Source organism: Pocillopora verrucosa, chromosome 10, assembly GCF_036669915.1.
Source record: "Pocillopora verrucosa isolate sample1 chromosome 10, ASM3666991v2, whole genome shotgun sequence".
Lineage (NCBI taxonomy): Eukaryota > Metazoa > Cnidaria > Anthozoa > Scleractinia > Pocilloporidae > Pocillopora > Pocillopora verrucosa.
In genome coordinates, this window is record NC_089321.1 from 13275345 (window position 1) to 13294194 (window position 18850).

The 18850-nt window shown below is 40.2% G+C and overlaps 1 protein-coding gene, 3 long non-coding RNA genes and 1 pseudogene across 5 annotated transcripts; 2 read left to right on the plus strand and 3 right to left on the minus strand.

Moving 5' to 3' along the window:
* Positions 1–1472, plus strand: LOC136284056 (uncharacterized). Its single transcript, XR_010719058.1, has 3 exons — positions 1–49; positions 196–253; positions 720–1472. It is a non-coding gene; the product is annotated as an uncharacterized lncRNA (long non-coding RNA).
* A 2099-nt stretch (positions 1473–3571) lies between these two features.
* Positions 3572–4563, minus strand: LOC136284053 (octapeptide-repeat protein T2-like). The gene has a single exon (XM_066173831.1). The coding sequence runs from the start codon at positions 4413–4415 to the stop codon at positions 3705–3707; it is 711 nt and encodes a 236-aa protein (XP_066029928.1). The 5' UTR covers positions 4416–4563; the 3' UTR covers positions 3572–3704.
* A 699-nt stretch (positions 4564–5262) lies between these two features.
* On the plus strand, positions 5263–6859 carry LOC136284057 (uncharacterized). Its single transcript, XR_010719059.1, has 3 exons — positions 5263–5311; positions 5458–5515; positions 5982–6859. It is a non-coding gene; the product is annotated as an uncharacterized lncRNA (long non-coding RNA).
* A 1071-nt stretch (positions 6860–7930) lies between these two features.
* LOC131785158 (uncharacterized) lies at positions 7931–10449 on the minus strand (annotated as a pseudogene).
* Positions 10450–11443: 994 nt separating this feature from the next.
* Positions 11444–16368, minus strand: LOC131777033 (uncharacterized). Of its 2 annotated transcripts, none has more exons than XR_010719051.1 (6): positions 16207–16368; positions 15898–15993; positions 15502–15639; positions 13566–13764; positions 13017–13055; positions 11444–12134 (listed from the first exon to the last, which is right to left on the minus strand). It is a non-coding gene; the product is annotated as an uncharacterized lncRNA (long non-coding RNA). The 2 variants fall into 2 exon arrangements; XR_010719052.1 differs by having other exon boundaries at positions 15502–15650.
* Between the last annotated feature and the right edge of the window lie 2482 nt (positions 16369–18850).

Here is an 18850-nt window from a genome sequence, read left to right on the forward strand (position 1 = left end):
AACAGCGCACGGGCTATAACAGCCCGGAGTAAGCGCCCACCTGTAAGAGGTAACAAAGTTCTATTTAAAAGTTTTCTATTTACTATTTACAAAGAGATATTTCAGACCATGTGGGGCGCAAACAGCGCGCGGGCCTGTAGCCCGGAGTAAGCACCCCTCATGGGCGAGATTTAACAAGTTTTATTATATACAAAGGTTCAGGGGGGAGCAAGAGAGGGGAAGAAGATGGGCTTACCAGCGTCGACCGAACAAAGTACGTTTTTAAAAGACCAAAAATTCCTTAAGGTATCAGTGTCGTTACTAAGAATTCTGAGTTGGACATCTTTCTTAATTAAGTCTATAATCGCGTTGGAGCTCAAAAGAGAACCTTCGAAGGTAGCTTTATTTCTGGCAAGCCAACACCAATATATGATGGTTGCCTTGAGAAAGTTAGATAAGGATATAGCGGTGGTAGATTTGTCTAGGGAAAAAGGGTAGTAGACAGATGTAGGGGAGATAGAGAAGGGGGAGTCGAGTAGAGCACGGAAAAGGGGGGAGAAGTGGTCCCAGACTTTCACAACTCTGGGACATCCCAAGAAGCAGTGTTCAATAGTTTCCGTTTTTCCGCAGATCGCGCATTTGTCACTATTGATGTATCCCCAAGACTTAAGGAGATATCTTACGCGGATCATTCTATGGATCAATAGCCAAATTAGATCGTTCTTCTTGTTTTCAATTAGCTTTAGGCGAGACTTGCGCCACACCCAGGCCCAACGATTGATGGGGCGGTCCATAGCAGACGCCCAAAAACCGGAGCACCGGGGTGCAACGCAGACGGGGTCAAGCAACAAAAGATATAAATTCTTACCGGTGAGTAAATCAGGTAAGGCACCAGTTTTCTGATGCAAGGTACGGAAATTATCTAGACAAAGGCGGTAGTAATTGGAAGGAAGGAAGGAAGAGGGAGCAGAATTGGTGGGAAAAGAAAAACGGGGATCTAGAATAGTTAGCTTATGTCCTAAAAAATATGGAGCTAGGTAATGCCATTTGGATGTGCCAAAGTCATCTCTTAAACTGGAAAAAACAGAAAGGCGCAGGCTAGCGCACTTAGCTTTAAAATTAACGACGTTGAGGCCCCCGGATGATGGGGGCGCACAACAGCGATCGCGACTAACATTTTCCATTTTTCCTCTCCAGATAAAAGGCCAAATGATCGACTTAAAGCTATCGTGCACCCAACGGGGTGGGGGGATGACTTTAGCAACGTGCCATAAACGGCTTGCGCCTAAAGTATTTACAATTAAGGTCCTACCGATAAAAGACAGGTCTCTTTGTTTCCAAAGATTTAGAACCGAACTTAGTTTGTCTAATTTGGCCCGCCAATTGTCGTCGTCGACATTGACGAGGCCGTTTGAGAAATAAACACCAAGCACTCTCATTTTAGTGACCCATTTGAGGCCATAGGGAGATTCAATTCTAGTTCGCCATTTTCCTAACCACATTGCTTCAGACTTGGACGTGTTCAGTTTAGCGCCAGATCCTTGTTCAAATTTTGATACGACTCGGAGAAGTGAAGAAAGAGATCTTTCGGATTTTAAGATGCAAGTAGCATCGTCAGCGTACTGGGATATTTTATATTGAAGGCCCCCTGCTCCGGGGAGCAGGAAACCTTCAATATCTTTACAATTACGGATTTGCGTTGATAATACTTCTGAAACTAGCACATAAAGGAGAGGAGATAATGGGCATCCTTGTCTCACCCCTCTTCTTAAGTGGACAGGGGGGGGACAGGGAGCCATTAACAATGATTCTAGAGAAGGCTTTAGAATAAAATAGTTCGACCCACCCACAAAAGGAGGGGCCGAAACCAAATTTACGCAATACTCTCATCATGAATTCGTGGTCAACTCGGTCAAAAGCTTTTTCTTGATCTAAGGAAATGAGAATGCCCGGTTCATTAGTTTTGTCAATCATGTCGAGGGCATCACGAAGTAAGGCCAAATTTGAGAAGATAGTGCGGCCGACCACGCCGCACGTTTGGTCTGAATGCACGATGGAGTTCATGACTTTTTTCAATCGTTCAGTGATGATTTTAGATGCTAACTTGTAGTCAGTGTTTAACAAGGAAATTGGGCGCCAATTTTTTGCGAGGCGTCGATCATCTTTTTTGTGGATGAGTCGTAGGAGGCCCTCGTACTGGCTATCCGCGAGGGAGCCAGCAAGAAAGGCCTCGTTCAAAACAGAAAGGAGAGATTCACTCAAATCGTTCCAAAAACACGAGTAAAATTCTGTTGGGAGACCATCAGAACCGGGTGACTTGCCGGTCTGAAGGCCTTCCAATGCAGTAAGTAATTCTTTATTAGAAAAAGGGCCTTCACATAGATTGCGCTCATAATCAGTCAGTGAAAATTCGAGGCCGTCAATTATTTCAGTTTGAATTCGCATATCAAGAGGATCTTGGGTGAATAAATTCTTGTAAAAATTGGTTAAAATTCTTTCAAGATCATTTTGAGAATTTCTGAGAACACCGTTCTCGTCAAAAAAAGATTCAAAACTATTCATGTCAGCTCGTTTTTTCTCCAGACGGAAGAAATAGCGTGTTGGCTTCTCACCTTCTTCGAACCATTGTGCTCGGGAGCGGACTTTAGCTCCTTCGGCTTCTTTCGAGATCAGAGAGGACAATTGGCTTTCCAAATCGCTAATTACACCTGGGTTATTTAAGCGATTAGAATGTAAAGCGTTTTTAGCATGGGTTAATTGCTTAGTAATTAGGATTCTTTTGGCATTTGCTGTTCTCTGTTTACGGATACAGTATGAAATACTTGTTTTGCGGATTTCAATTTTTAGAGCATCCCACCATTCGCGAAGGGACGCGAATTCGGGGATTTTAAGCTTAAAGTTGTTAATCGATTTTGACATAATGTTTTTAAATTCTACATCTGAGAGTAAAGAGCTGTTGAACTTCCAAATTCCAGGACCGTGATTAGAAGGGTTAGTCGTTAGTTCAATTTTTACAAAGTCATGATCGGATAGGTCGTATACGCATGGAAGAATATTACATTTCGTTACTAGGGTTAAGCCTTTAGCGACGAGAAAGCGGTCAATTCTAGATGCCTGGGTATGGTCTTTATTAGACCAGGTGAAAGTTACTTTGCGCGGGTTGTTTTTGCGCCAAATGTCTGTAAGTGAGAAGTCAGCACAAAGGGATCGGAGAAGTTTTTGATCAGACAATAGGATGGCGGAACAATTTAATTTATCTAGGACATTGTCCACACAATTAAAGTCTCCCCCGATCACTAGGTCCCCTTGGGGGAGAAAGTAATTGTGCAGACAAGAGAAAAAACTTTTACGATCCGAAATAGTATTGGGAGAGTAAATGTTCACTAAATTTAGTTTAGAATTATAGTAGTCAATGAGTAAGCTCAATATTCTTCCTTCGGAATCGGTCAAAAAACGGATAATTTTGCCTGGAAAGTTTAGAGAAAAGAGGATGGCAACACCGGCAGACCTGCCAGTCCCGAAGGACCACAGACATTTGCCGCGCCAGAGTATTTCGAATTCCTCCGCTTGTTTTTTGCATGAGACATGTGTTTCTTGTAAAAGGATTATGTCACAGTTTGAATAATTTAATTCTTGAATAATTTTCCGACTTTTACTGGAGGACCCGAGTCCTCGCACATTTAGAGAAATTATTTTAAGCTTACTCATTGAATATAAATAAAAAATCAATATCTGTACCGCCTTCTCCTAGGTTTAACTCTCTCCCATCCATCATCATCAGTTTCGGAGCCAGAGTAGCCACGGCGGGAAGATCTATCGCGGCCATCGTGGCCGCGATAATAATCTCGATCGCTTCTATCTCTCTCTCTTCTGCCGTCTCTCCGGTCATCTCCCCGCTCCTCCCGATCGTCCCCCCCTCGCCCGCCTCCCCGCCCTCCCGGTCGCCCCCCTCCACCCTCGCCGCGCTGTTGTTCTCGTTGTTTCTCTTGATCTTGTTGTTTCTGTTGTTCTTGCTGTTCCTGCTTTTCTAGTAATTTCTGTTGTTCTTCTTGTTGTCGCTGATGTTCTCTCTGTTGTTGTAGTTTTTTCTGCCTTTCTTCTCTTTCCTTGGCGCGCTGGGCTCGCTCTTGTTCCTTTTCCTTTTCAGTTTTAGGTGGCGTTGGCTCACTATCGACGTTCGCGCTGAAGAGCAGGAAGGGACATTGAGGCATGGAATGGTTGTCCGCCAAACAAACGGAACATCTTGGCGAGTCTTTACATTCTTGAGCTCGATGCCCAGGGCATTCACAATTAAAACAACGGACTGCGGAGCAGTCTTTGGCCATGTGGTCAGTAGCTCCACAATTCCGGCAAGCTTTTGGCTGATTTGGGTACCATATTTTGATAGGTTCACCAGCTATGTTGATGTTGGCAGGGATAGTTCGATGTAGCGCCATTCGAGCCGTTCTTACTCCATTCTCGATATGTTGTGCAATTTTGTCGCGCCGAAATGAAAGGACACGACCGTAGTGGCTGAGTCGGCCAATCACGGCAGTGTCGGGTAGTTCAGCGGGGGCTTCATGGATCTTGACGAGGACCAAACGATTTTCGCAGTCGCCCAGGAACACTTTGAGACCGGCAATCACGACGAAAGGTGTTTCAAGAGCGGCTTCTTTAGCTGCACGGCTCTTAAAAGTCACGATCCAAGATCTATTGGACGCCTTTCTCTGGATTCCGGTGATAGCGTCAATATCGATTTCTGCCGCGTCAAAAGCTTCGAGAATTATTTGCGATGTGACGGTTGTATCAACGCTAAAATAAATAGAGCGAACCTTCGTGATTCTACTTTGACTGGGAGCATTCAAAAAAGGCACGGCCTGAAATTTCACACCCTTATTTTCCAGACTTTTTAGTACCTCAGGGATTTCGATTTCCACGTCTGCGCCCCAGGACTGTGAACCTTCTACCACGCTTGCGTCTACGACGTCTCCTGGATTCGCTGTCGAGTTATCTGTAGTAAACTGGCTGATATTTTCACTTTCCTGGCTGTCCATGTTGACCAATTGCTGCAAAAGCAAGGAAAATAAACTTTTCATAAGCCTTTTAACCTTACCCAAGAGGCCGAGAAGCTTTCAGTACTTTTTTTTTTTAAAAATATAAAAGCCTGGAGACCAGGCAGTTTTATTTCGTCAATGATATCTATTTACAATTCTAATTGATTAAAGTATTCGAATTTAATTATGAGTTATTTAGGTAATTACAGGTCTCAATTAACTAATGATATTTTCTCTTACAGGCGGCACGAACAGCGCACGGGCTATAACAGCCCGGAGTAAGCGCCCACCTGTAAGAGGTAACAAAGTTCTATTTAAAAGTTTTCTATTTACTATTTACAAAGAGATATTTCAGACCATGTGGGGCGCAAACAGCGCGCGGGCCTGTAGCCCGGAGTAAGCACCCCTCATGGGCGAGATTTAACAAGTTTTATTATATACAAAGGTTCAGGGGGGAGCAAGAGAGGGGAAGAAGATGGGCTTACCAGCGTCGACCGAACAAAGTACGTTTTTAAAAGACCAAAAATTCCTTAAGGTATCAGTGTCGTTACTAAGAATTCTGAGTTGGACATCTTTCTTAATTAAGTCTATAATCGCGTTGGAGCTCAAAAGAGAACCTTCGAAGGTAGCTTTATTTCTGGCAAGCCAACACCAATATATGATGGTTGCCTTGAGAAAGTTAGATAAGGATATAGCGGTGGTAGATTTGTCTAGGGAAAAAGGGTAGTAGACAGATGTAGGGGAGATAGAGAAGGGGGAGTCGAGTAGAGCACGGAAAAGGGGGGAGAAGTGGTCCCAGACTTTCACAACTCTGGGACATCCCAAGAAGCAGTGTTCAATAGTTTCCGTTTTTCCGCAGATCGCGCATTTGTCACTATTGATGTATCCCCAAGACTTAAGGAGATATCTTACGCGGATCATTCTATGGATCAATAGCCAAATTAGATCGTTCTTCTTGTTTTCAATTAGCTTTAGGCGAGACTTGCGCCACACCCAGGCCCAACGATTGATGGGGCGGTCCATAGCAGACGCCCAAAAACCGGAGCACCGGGGTGCAACGCAGACGGGGTCAAGCAACAAAAGATATAAATTCTTACCGGTGAGTAAATCAGGTAAGGCACCAGTTTTCTGATGCAAGGTACGGAAATTATCTAGACAAAGGCGGTAGTAATTGGAAGGAAGGAAGGAAGAGGGAGCAGAATTGGTGGGAAAAGAAAAACGGGGATCTAGAATAGTTAGCTTATGTCCTAAAAAATATGGAGCTAGGTAATGCCATTTGGATGTGCCAAAGTCATCTCTTAAACTGGAAAAAACAGAAAGGCGCAGGCTAGCGCACTTAGCTTTAAAATTAACGACGTTGAGGCCCCCGGATGATGGGGGCGCACAACAGCGATCGCGACTAACATTTTCCATTTTTCCTCTCCAGATAAAAGGCCAAATGATCGACTTAAAGCTATCGTGCACCCAACGGGGTGGGGGGATGACTTTAGCAACGTGCCATAAACGGCTTGCGCCTAAAGTATTTACAATTAAGGTCCTACCGATAAAAGACAGGTCTCTTTGTTTCCAAAGATTTAGAACCGAACTTAGTTTGTCTAATTTGGCCCGCCAATTGTCGTCGTCGACATTGACGAGGCCGTTTGAGAAATAAACACCAAGCACTCTCATTTTAGTGACCCATTTGAGGCCATAGGGAGATTCAATTCTAGTTCGCCATTTTCCTAACCACATTGCTTCAGATTTGGACGTGTTCAGTTTAGCGCCAGATCCTTGTTCAAATTTTGATACGACTCGGAGAAGTGAAGAAAGAGATCTTTCGGATTTTAAGATGCAAGTAGCATCGTCAGCGTACTGGGATATTTTATATTGAAGGCCCCCTGCTCCGGGGAGCAGGAAACCTTCAATATCTTTACAATTACGGATTTGCGTTGATAATACTTCTGAAACTAGCACATAAAGGAGAGGAGATAATGGGCATCCTTGTCTCACCCCTCTTCTTAAGTGGACAGGGGGGGGGACAGGGAGCCATTAACAATGATTCTAGAGAAGGCTTTAGAATAAAATAGTTCGACCCACCCACAAAAGGAGGGGCCGAAACCAAATTTACGCAATACTCTCATCATGAATTCGTGGTCAACTCGGTCAAAAGCTTTTTCTTGATCTAAGGAAATGAGAATGCCCGGTTCATTAGTTTTGTCAATCATGTCGAGGGCATCACGAAGTAAGGCCAAATTTGAGAAGATAGTGCGGCCGACCACGCCGCACGTTTGGTCTGAATGCACGATGGAGTTCATGACTTTTTTCAATCGTTCAGTGATGATTTTAGATGCTAACTTGTAGTCAGTGTTTAACAAGGAAATTGGGCGCCAATTTTTTGCGAGGCGTCGATCATCTTTTTTGTGGATGAGTCGTAGGAGGCCCTCGTACTGGCTATCCGCGAGGGAGCCAGCAAGAAAGGCCCCGTTCAAAACAGAAAGGAGAGATTTGCTCAAATCGTTCCAAAAACACGAGTAAAATTCTGTTGGGAGACCATCAGAACCGGGTGACTTGCCGGTCTGAAGGCCTTCCAATGCAGTAAGTAATTCTTTATTAGAAAAAGGGCCTTCACATAGATTGCGCTCATAATCAGTCAGTGAAAATTCGAGGCCGTCAATTATTTCAGTTTGAATTCGCATATCAAGAGGATCTTGGGTGAATAAATTCTTGTAAAAATTGGTTAAAATTCTTTCAAGATCATTTTGAGAATTTCTGAGAACACCGTTCTCGTCAAAAAAAGATTCAAAACTATTCATGTCAGCTCGTTTTTTCTCCAGACGGAAGAAATAGCGTGTTGGCTTCTCACCTTCTTCGAACCATTGTGCTCGGGAGCGGACTTTAGCTCCTTCGGCTTCTTTCGAGATCAGAGAGGACAATTGGCTTTCCAAATCGCTAATTACACCTGGGTTATTTAAGCGATTAGAATGTAAAGCGTTTTTAGCATGGGTTAATTGCTTAGTAATTAGGATTCTTTTGGCATTTGCTGTTCTCTGTTTACGGATACAGTATGAAATACTTGTTTTGCGGATTTCAATTTTTAGAGCATCCCACCATTCGCGAAGGGACGCGAATTCGGGGATTTTAAGCTTAAAGTTGTTAATCGATTTTGACATAATGTTTTTAAATTCTACATCTGAGAGTAAAGAGCTGTTGAACTTCCAAATTCCAGGACCGTGATTAGAAGGGTTAGTCGTTAGTTCAATTTTTACAAAGTCATGATCGGATAGGTCGTATACGCATGGAAGAATATTACATTTCGTTACTAGGGTTAAGCCTTTAGAGACGAGAAAGCGGTCAATTCTAGATGCCTGGGTATGGTCTTTATTAGACCAGGTGAAAGTTACTTTGCGCGGGTTGTTTTTGCGCCAAATGTCTGTAAGTGAGAAGTCAGCACAAAGGGATCGGAGAAGTTTTTGATCAGACAATAGGATGGCGGAACAATTTAATTTATCTAGGACATTGTCCACACAATTAAAGTCTCCCCCGATCACTAGGTCCCCTTGGGGGAGAAAGTAATTGTGCAGACAAGAGAAAAAACTTTTACGATCCGAAATAGTATTGGGAGAGTAAATGTTCACTAAATTTAGTTTAGAATTATAGTAGTCAATGAGTAAGCTCAATATTCTTCCTTCGGAATCGGTCAAAAAACGGATAATTTTGCCTGGAAAGTTTAGAGAAAAGAGGATGGCAACACCGGCAGACCTGCCAGTCCCGAAGGACCATAGACATTTGCCGCGCCAGAGTATTTCGAATTCCTCCGCTTGTTTTTTGCATGAGACATGTGTTTCTTGTAAAAGGATTATGTCACAGTTTGAATAATTTAATTCTTGAATAATTTTTCGACTTTTACTGGAGGACCCGAGTCCTCGCACATTTAGAGAAATTATTTTAAGCTTACTCATTGAATATAAATAAAAAATTAATATCTGTACCGCCTTCTCCTAGGTTTAACTCTCTCCCATCCATCATCATCAGTTTCGGAGCCAGAGTAGTCACGGCGGGAAGATCTATCGCGGCCATCGTGGCCGCGATAATAATCTCGATCGCTTCTATCTCTCTCTCTTCTGCCGTCTCTCCGGTCATCTCTTCGTTCTTCTCGATCGTCCCTCCCTCGCTCGTCTCTTCGTTCTCTTGGTCGTTCTCTTCTACCATCGTCGCGTTGTTGTTCTCGTTGTTTCTCTTGATCTTGTTGTTTCTGTTGTTCTTGCTGTTCCTGCTTTTCTAGTAATTTCTGTTGTTCTTCTTGTTGTCGCTGTTGTTCTCTCTGTTGTTGTAGTTTTTTCTGCCTTTCTTATCTTTCCTTGGCGCGCTGAGCTCGCTCTTGTTCCTTTTCCTTTTCAGTTTTAGGTGGCGTTGGCTCACTATCGACGTTCGCGCTGAAGAGCAGGAAGGGGCATTGAGGCATGGAATGGTTGTCCGCTAAACAAACGGAACATCTTGGCGAGTCTTTACATTCTTGAGCTCGATGCCCAGGGCATTCACAATTAAAACAACGGACTGCGGAGCAGTCTTTGGCCATGTGGTCAGTAGCTCCACAATTCCGGCAAGCTTTTGGCTGATTTGGGTACCATATTTTGATAGGTTCACCAGCTATGTTGATGTTGGCAGGGATAGTTCGATGTAGCGCCATTCGAGCCGTTCTTACTCCATTCTCGATATGTTGTGCAATTTTGTCGCGCCGAAATGAAAGGACACGACCGTAGTGGCTGAGTCGGCCAATCACGGCAGTGTCGGGTAGTTCAGCGGGGGCTTCATGGATCTTGACGAGGACCAAACGATTTTCGCAGTCGCCCAGGAACACTTTGAGACCGGCAATCACGACGAAAGGTGTTTCAAGAGCGGCTTCTTTAGCTGCACGGCTCTTAAAAGTCACGATCCAAGATCTATTGGACGCCTTTCTCTGGATTCCGGTGATAGCGTCAATATCGATTTCTGCCGCGTCAAAAGCTTCGAGAATTATTTGCGATGTGACGGTTGTATCAACGCTAAAATAAATAGAGCGATCCTTCGTGATTCTACTTTGACTGGGAGCATTCAAAAAAGGCACGGCCTGAAATTTCACACCCTTATTTTCCAGACTTTTTAGTACCTCAGGGATTTCGATTTCCACGTCTGCGCCCCAGGACTGTGAACCTTCTACCACGCTTGCGTCTACGACGTCTCCTGGATTCGCTGTCGAGTTATCTGTAGTAAACTGGCTGATATTTTCACTTTCCTGGCTGTCCATGTTGACCAATTGCTGCAAAAGCAAGGAAAATAAACTTTTCATAAGCCTTTTAACCTTACCCAAGAGGCCGAGAAGCTTTCAGTACTGTTTCGGCCTTCTGGGCCTCATCAGTGCAGTGCTGATATTAGGATGGAGGTAAGGCACTATAGCCACCCCAAGTGATCTCACACATGTGGGATCACCTATGCCATGCCAGAGTGCTCAAACTAGAGAAACCAGTGAGCATGCATAATGCTAGCAGCAATGACTCATCCTAGTAGAGTGCTCAATTTGGACATGAAAGCAAAGCTTTGTATGCCAAAGAGCTATATCTATATATATATATATATATATATATATATACTTTAAGAGATTTCCCTGTATGGCCCTGTATGGGATAGCCGAAACGACTTCATAACGGGGCTGTTTTAAGAAAAAGAGGGGTAGTTTAGGAAAAATGAGGGGTAGTTTTGGCCTTTTAATGGGTCAAAATGGTATGGCCAAATCAGCCCTTCTGGAACCAATTCGCACCATAGAGAGTGAAAATTGGCCCCTATTTCGTGGCCAATTTAGGCCAATGTATGGTCAAACAAACGAAATTTTAATGGCTAAATCGGCATCATAGGGTCTGAAACGACGCTCTTGATGGGAGCTGTTTGGGGCTTTAACAATGTAAAACAGTTCTCTGAACAGAACTAAAGTGGTTTTTGTTATGATATAAAATTGCCCCACTTGAGCTATTTCGCATCTGTACATTTTAGGCCAACAATACCCTCAAAGGGTGACTCATTAAGCCCCTGTTAAGGTAAAAGGAAAGCACTTCCTGCGACTAAAGCAATGCAAACGAAGTCCGAATGACTTCTAATTTTAGCTCTATAACAGTTTTGTTAAAGCTAAAATCAATTTCCATTTATCCTTTTACATGGTTCCAATTATCCATTTGATTCACACTCATTAAACAACGCTTAGCAGCAAATACAATAACATAAAAATCCCTTAAAGGGGGACTAACAGTTATTAAAGAAATGTAAAATGGTTTCCGTGTTTACATAGCATTACATTTCTTTTATAAAATAACTAATGAAAGAGGAACGAAAACCGTGTTCAACTACGCTCATGTAAAATGGTTTTATGGCCAATCAGAGCGCGCGTACTATTTGAATTATTTTATAAATATATATGAAAAATGGTTTATCGACAATGTAAAGATTTGCATTCTCCAGCTGTGACCTTTTATTGGCAAACTTAAAATAATACATGTGCATAAAACAGCTGTGAAAGGGCTAAAAACCACAGTATTGAGAATATCCAATGTTAATTGTACATTTCTTCATACTAACAGAAATTACAAATAAATTCTACCAATGATTCTAATTCTGAAATTTCAAGAACCCTTTCACTCCCAAGAGCGTATTAGTAATTCCTCTTACTGTCTGTCATACAATCTTTTGATATTATTTGGGATAATTTAGTATTGGATCAACTTAAAGTCCCTTAGATCATATTCTACTTTATTCTCATCACTTTTCTACTTGAAATTGTGCTGAGATTGTAAGGAGAAGTTTTCTCTTGGTCACTCATGGGAGTTAAAGGGTTAAAGAAAGTGCTGACATTCAGCAAAGTATGACCTTGGCCAATACCCATTAGGGCCTGCTCTAGGAAAGACAATATGGCTTTGCTGTCTTTATACACCACATATTGAATATATAAAATGATGACAGCAAAGCCACAATGCTATTTACAATGCTTTGTTGTGGTTTGCTGCATAGAATAATGCCCTCATAGATGATAATTAGTTTATCAAAATCAAATTGTTCACCAATGGCCACAATTTGAGGCTGAAAGGACTTCAATAATTCATCATCAATTGAAGCTGTTCTCTGTAAAAAGAAAAAATAATAAAAATGAAAAAAATGAGTCACCTAACCCCATAAAAATGAGCAAAACAAAGTCTTAAAAGGAGAAAGTTGTAACTAAAAGGTTGCTGAGTGATCAACTAGACTAATTTGGAAAAAGTCCCTTATATCCAAAAAGATATGCTCCCCTTGGCTATCAATGACCAAAACAAACAATTCAAAATTATTTTTACAACTGTATACATGGCAAGTTCATGATTGATAGGTATTTTTGTTTTGTACCTTGCAGCCAAGGAAAATGTGTGACAACACAGCTAGGCATTAAAAGTGAAGCTACATGCAGTCAATAGCATGTTTTTATTTGGTGCAAACACTGATTTCACAACCATTTCTGTTTGTTTGTTTGTTTTTTTCTATTTTCAATAATTTGCTCTAAAATTAAAAGAGTCTCTGGTCTCTTCTGGTAGAAGACAGTTATTGGTAGGATTGTAAACACTTCTTATTGAGGGCCCTTTCCTTTTGCTGTAGTATCTTCAGTTGTTAATTAAAACCAGTACAATTTGATCTTTAATTTCTGGTACAAAAAGATGATTCAATGTATGAACATCAAATAAAAAATTATATGGCCAATTTAACACTTTTAACACACATATCACAAGAATTGTTGACTTCCAATAGGATACCCCACCTAAACAAATTTTCCCAAATAGCCTAACCTTTAAAATGACCTCTGGAAACCCAAAAATCTGTAAATAATGCATCCACAAAACCCACTTGTTTTAAGTTTAATAATGGCTACGCGGTAGCCCAGAGTAGTCAAACAATTAAATGAGTAAGGTTTTACTTGCTATTTTAAATATCCTTCCTTAATATTAAATATTTTACATAATATGATTTTATACTCACATGTGCTGGAAGTTGAAATCTATAAATCCAATCTTCCACCTAAGGTAACAAAAACAAGACAAGCTGAATAAAATAATAGCATATTTATTGACAAATTGTTTAGCACAATGTACATTCAACTACTGAAATGGTAATGTTATACAAATCATAACATGTGACTACTCATATTCAAAAGTACATTGCATATTGTATGCATCAAATCTGAAAAATTAAACAGCTTACAAGGCAATAACAATCATTTAACTCCCATGAATGACCAAGACAGAATTTCTCCTTACAATATTAATACAATGTCAAGCAGACAAGAGATGAGAATATGGAAAAACATTAATTACAGGATTATTAGTTGATTGAATACCAAATTCTCCAAACTAACATCACTAGAACTATATGGCAGACAGTAAGGAGAATTACTAATAATATCTTGGGAGTTAAAGGGTGAAGGTTCCTCACCAATGTCTCAAATGCTGGTTGCTTATATTTGCTCATACAAGTCAGACTTAATTTATCAATTAGTTCTGATTTCTTAGTCTTTGCAATTGTACTTGCCATATAACCAAAGCTATAAACATCTGAAGTTGACCAAGGGACGTACAGACCATCATACATAGCAGGATCAATGTGTTTATGTCATGTTTTGAGTCCAGCTCTTTCTGATCCAGAAGGAATTACTTCTACCTTGGTTTTCCTAACTTCACATGCTGCATTGAAGTCTCTTATTTTGGCTGCCAATCACCCCTATTCACCTCTGAAATCAATACATTATCTCCTTTTTGTCATTGTGGACAATCCCTACTCCATAAAGATAAAATAATCCTGACTACATTGCATTAAAATGCCTAACCATGATTTTTCAACACATACACTCTCTGACTAAAGAGCTCTAAAAATGGTAAATGAATGTTTGATCCCTTCCTTAACCCTTTAACTCCCATGAGTGACCAAGACAAAATTTCTCCTTAATACAATATCAACCAGATAGGTGATGAGAATAAGAAAAATATCAATTTGGGGATAATTAGTTGATCAAATACTAAATTCTCTGAATTACCATTATAAGAATTGTATGGTTGACAGTAAGGAGAATTACAAATTTGATGTGGGAGGTAAAGGGTTAATTCCACAAACCTCTAATACAAGCAGTTAAGTAGTTCTCTAAAAACTACACCAAAGGAAGGGAAATGCTTTGTGAGAAATGTGTGATAAAATACAAGCTTCCACAGCAACAGTTTCTTTAGTAGTTGATTCACTGTAGTACTTGACTGCACTGGAAAAGACATACATGTAAACTTGCAAACACCAAACCTTCCCAGGCCTAACACAACTTTGTTTCTGTGGCTATCCCCTACAACTGAAAGTTGCTAATAGCTCATTTCGTTCACTTAAACATTTAGCTTGCTTCAATGAGACATGAAATCCCTCAAAGTTTGATATCTATGATTAATCATTTTGAAAAATATATTTCAAGCATTGCACCTACATGTGCTGTAAAATGATCAATTGATGCTTAAAAGTGAGGATTCCTTAGCAAAAAAGCTTAGCACCTCTGGCAGATTAACCTTTGTCACAGTATTGTAGAGCAAAGAATAAATAATATTATATTTCAAGCATTGCACCTACATGTGCTGTAAAATAATCAATCAGTGCCTAACAGTGAGGATTCTTTGGCAAAATAGCTTAGCACCTCTGACATATACCTTTATCACAGCATTGTAGAGCATAGGAAAAAACATGTTTTAAGCATTGCACCTGCACTGTACATGTGCTGTAAAATGATCAATCAATGTCTAACAGTGAGGATTCCTTAACAAAAAAGCTTTGCACCCCTGGCATATACCTTGATCACTGTATTTTAGAGCAAGGAAAATGTGAAATTGATAATTTGAGAAAGAACTGATCAGTCAATGAAAGAATCAATCTATGCCTGAAAGCAAGGATTCCTAAGTAAAAAAAAAAAAACACCCCCAGCTGACATATTACCTTGAGCACAGCATTGTTCAGCAGGAAAATACAAGAAATTCATCATTTAAAGCATTGCACCTAAATGTCTGTAAAATGACCAATCAATGCTTTACTTCTATAGCTCGCTGATCCTAGCAGTATGCAAAATGTGTCTTAAATGAACTTTGTAATGGGTCTTGCTCACCATAGAGTCTCTGTGGCTTGATCAGTGGTGAGCATTGGGGCATGAAATCCCTAGGTTCAATTCCACTTTGGCAAACAACATTTTTTCTTTGTTCCAAGCTCATCACAAACCGAAAAATAAAACTTTCTCTTTTTCTTACCGCGCTCAGAACTGACCATCTTTCTTATTCTAATTAGCATGTTTATCTAACAATGGTCAAGGGGGGGAGGGAGGGGATCTCATGAAGAGATACAAGTAATTCACTGAATTTTATTTTACAACTCAATTCCACCTCCTAGAATTTTATCCCGTGGGAGTATAGAGCTTGGTTATCAATACAAGATATAAAAAGGCACAAACCTTTTTTGAACTTTTAGGTGTTTATTTAGTGCTTCCGTTCTCCTTGCTTGTTGGTGTACAGGAACTTGGGCTTGTGGATACTTTCTCCACATCTCCGCCGCTTGCAAATTCCACGTCTACGTCTGCTTCATCTTCATCCTATAACAAAGCTACAAAAGATTAACCCAACTCCAAATATTCGTAGACCAAGACTAATACAGATCAATAAATCACTTGCAGTTGGCCCTTTGCGATGCACAAACATTTAATTTATAGATGTGCGTGCCTTATAAAAGATTTAAACCAATTTTTTTGAGTATAAATTAAATGTATTAAGTACGGATATCACGTGCTTATGAGTATGGATTCTTATGCATACTTGCTATAAAGATCAGCTAATTTTTCGTCATAGCTTACCATTAATACAGAGGCAGAACCACGACCATCAGAACATTAAATTTTCTTCGACAAGTCACGGTTGTGTCCGGAATTCAAATGATTGGAATGGCTCACCTAAATTAAATGTGCAAACATGAAATTATTTAAATAACACGATTGGATATTAGGCTTAGTTCATAAATAGAAAATCATAGAGGTCATAACTAGAAATTCTTTGTTTTAAATATGTAATGTAAGCTGATTTCTGTTAAGTGAAATCTGGATTAAAACCACACGGCGACGCAATTAAGTGTCCTCTTCAGAAATCAAGCAGCGCAAATGACCTACTCGAGGGAATCGTGTGTCCACAATTTGACTCTCCTTCACAGAAAAGTCGTTGTCATTAGCGAAATGCAATAAACTATCTGTTAAATCTAATCCTACAACGCGATTTAAACTGCATGGTGGAACAACATATAGTCACTTTGTAAAACAATGCGTGTAGGCTGTATTATTCTGTCACCATAGGGCCATTTTGTGGAACTGTCATGTAAGAAGTATCATTGTGTAACAGTAGCTACAACTTTCTACAGTGAGTACCACTATCTAAACTGTCTACAGTAGGTACAACTATCTACACTGTCTACAGCAGGTACAACTATCTACACTGTCTGCAACTTGATAATCCCATTGTCCATCCATGGAGTCTGTTAGCACTCCAACCGAATTTTGCATGGCACTCCGTCCATCTTCATTTGCATGCTTATTTTTCTTTGAGTTCGTGATCTTCTCGTGCAAACAGGGTGAGAATTATGTCATCATTTATTTTATTGTTTATTACATAAGTGGATGAAGTTTGTGAACCTAGAATATGCAGCAGGAGATGACAGCCTCTGAATATATTCAACATTTTTTTTTTTCCTGACTGGCTTTTTATAGGTGGTCATCATGGCAAATGTTTTGTTGACGTTTCTCCGAAAACTTGTGCACCACCTTGTCCCTGATTGATAACAAGCCTTACTTTTTCCAGTCTCGTGGTAATGGGTTATCACTCAGAGTGGAGAAATGTGAAGGTAGCTAGCATGGAAATATTGTCATTCCCATTCCTTATTAGTTTGCGCGCGTAAATTTTCGCGCGCGTCACAAGCATGCGCACTCATTTTGCCGCTGGGTCGCTTCCCGCCTAAACTGTCCGACATGCGCACTTAATAAATGAGCTCTCAAAGATCTTTGGGATTAATTAATATATAACCAGGCCAGGGCACTATTACTAAGCTTTCTTCCACTGGCGGGAAAAAAAATCACATGGAATAAATATACTTAACTCCATTTCCTATGTAGACATTTTTATAAGGTTCTTGAATCTTGTTCTTTCTTTTAAATCCGGAAAATAAAAGCGATATTATTAACATTCAAACAAATTGTAGCCAAATCCCTGCAGTCAAGACAATCAGCTACAAAAGGCATAAGAGGAAAATTGGTGAATTTAATCAGGAGCACGTGGGCCGTAACTCAGCCGCTTTTGCAAACACGATTGGTATGTTGACCCAAGTACAAGGAAATCGAGCTCGAGGTAAGTGAATTATATTGGCCAACAAGAGGCTTACAACCACAATTATATCCATTTTTATTGGGAAACCTAACGTTGCTGTACGTCATTTCCAATTTCAGGAAATTAGATTTTGAAGGGACAATTCAACGATGCAAAACTGATTGACCATCTAATTAGTCAATTCAATGAGTTAGCCTTGCAATTCTAGTACATGGTGTCTGCGTAAAGTGCAACCTTAGATTAAGATAATCGTATAGTGGATTTCCCTACATTTAAAGTAGCACATAGGACCTGCGAAGCATACCAGGAAATTTGGATTTGTCTGCGAGGTATACCAGGAAATTTGGATTTGTCTCCTTGGAAATGTAGAGAAGTATGATATTATACCTATGGCGATATTTAAGTCGATTTCTAGGTCAACAGTCGAGCTTTGTTTACAAGAGAACTGTAATAAATAGAAACCAGACAAGTTTGTGATTTATTGTCAAAAAATTAAATCTTAAATGATTAGTTATTGACGCCTTGAATTCGTTGAGTTTTCGCAAAGGCGAGGGCAGGATAAGAAAAGAAGAGGCGTGTAAAATTTGCCGAGAGTGTCAGGTCTGAAGACAAATAGGACGAACTCGCCAAATATTTCAAGCCTTAAACTGATAGCTGGAGACTTAGTAATTTTCCATCAAAACTCGTGGCTCTTACGCAAAGAACAGTCTATTGTTTTTAAGTCACCAAATAGTCTTGCGATTGTTGCTCAATCAATTTCGGTTGCTGTGACCCTGTTCCCCCTAAGTTTTGATCCTTCACAGGAGTCCATTATTGATATAAGTAATGAGCTCCTGGCTCCTGCCCTTCAGTACTCATGGACTTGGTATCTTAATTAAATATTAACAATAAAACAAAGTTTTTAACATTTTTTTTTTTTTTATCTGGGGGCAAATAAATTAATTCTTAATTCCCCAAAGTAGCAAGAAATGTATTAATATGGCATCGTACCTTCAGTGAGTGAACTCGTCAATCATTACCGGTTTAACACAATTACCCATTAAAATACACTTTTTACAAGACAATTGTTAAACTGTCTAATGCATTTTTCACCAGTACTCCTTTCAACTTTTCAAATGAGTTTTACTTCAGTAAGACGGGAACAAAGCTGCACGAAACGCGATCGGCTATGCGAGTTGAATCCACGGCCATATAATTATATTTTCTGTCGGTAGGTTCGTATACAAAACCTTTACGGTGACCGAGATAGCCGGTGCATCAGTGAAAACTGACTAACTAGTTACGCTAAATTGAACTCGAGATTATTTACCTGTTTAAAGTGAATTTTTGGGTCAAACAGAACCCGATATATTAATTTTTTCAGAGAAATGGCCAACAGTAGACGGCTTTGATTGTAAATGATTACCTAGCATCCTTGAACACAACAGCTGTCGTGGAAGG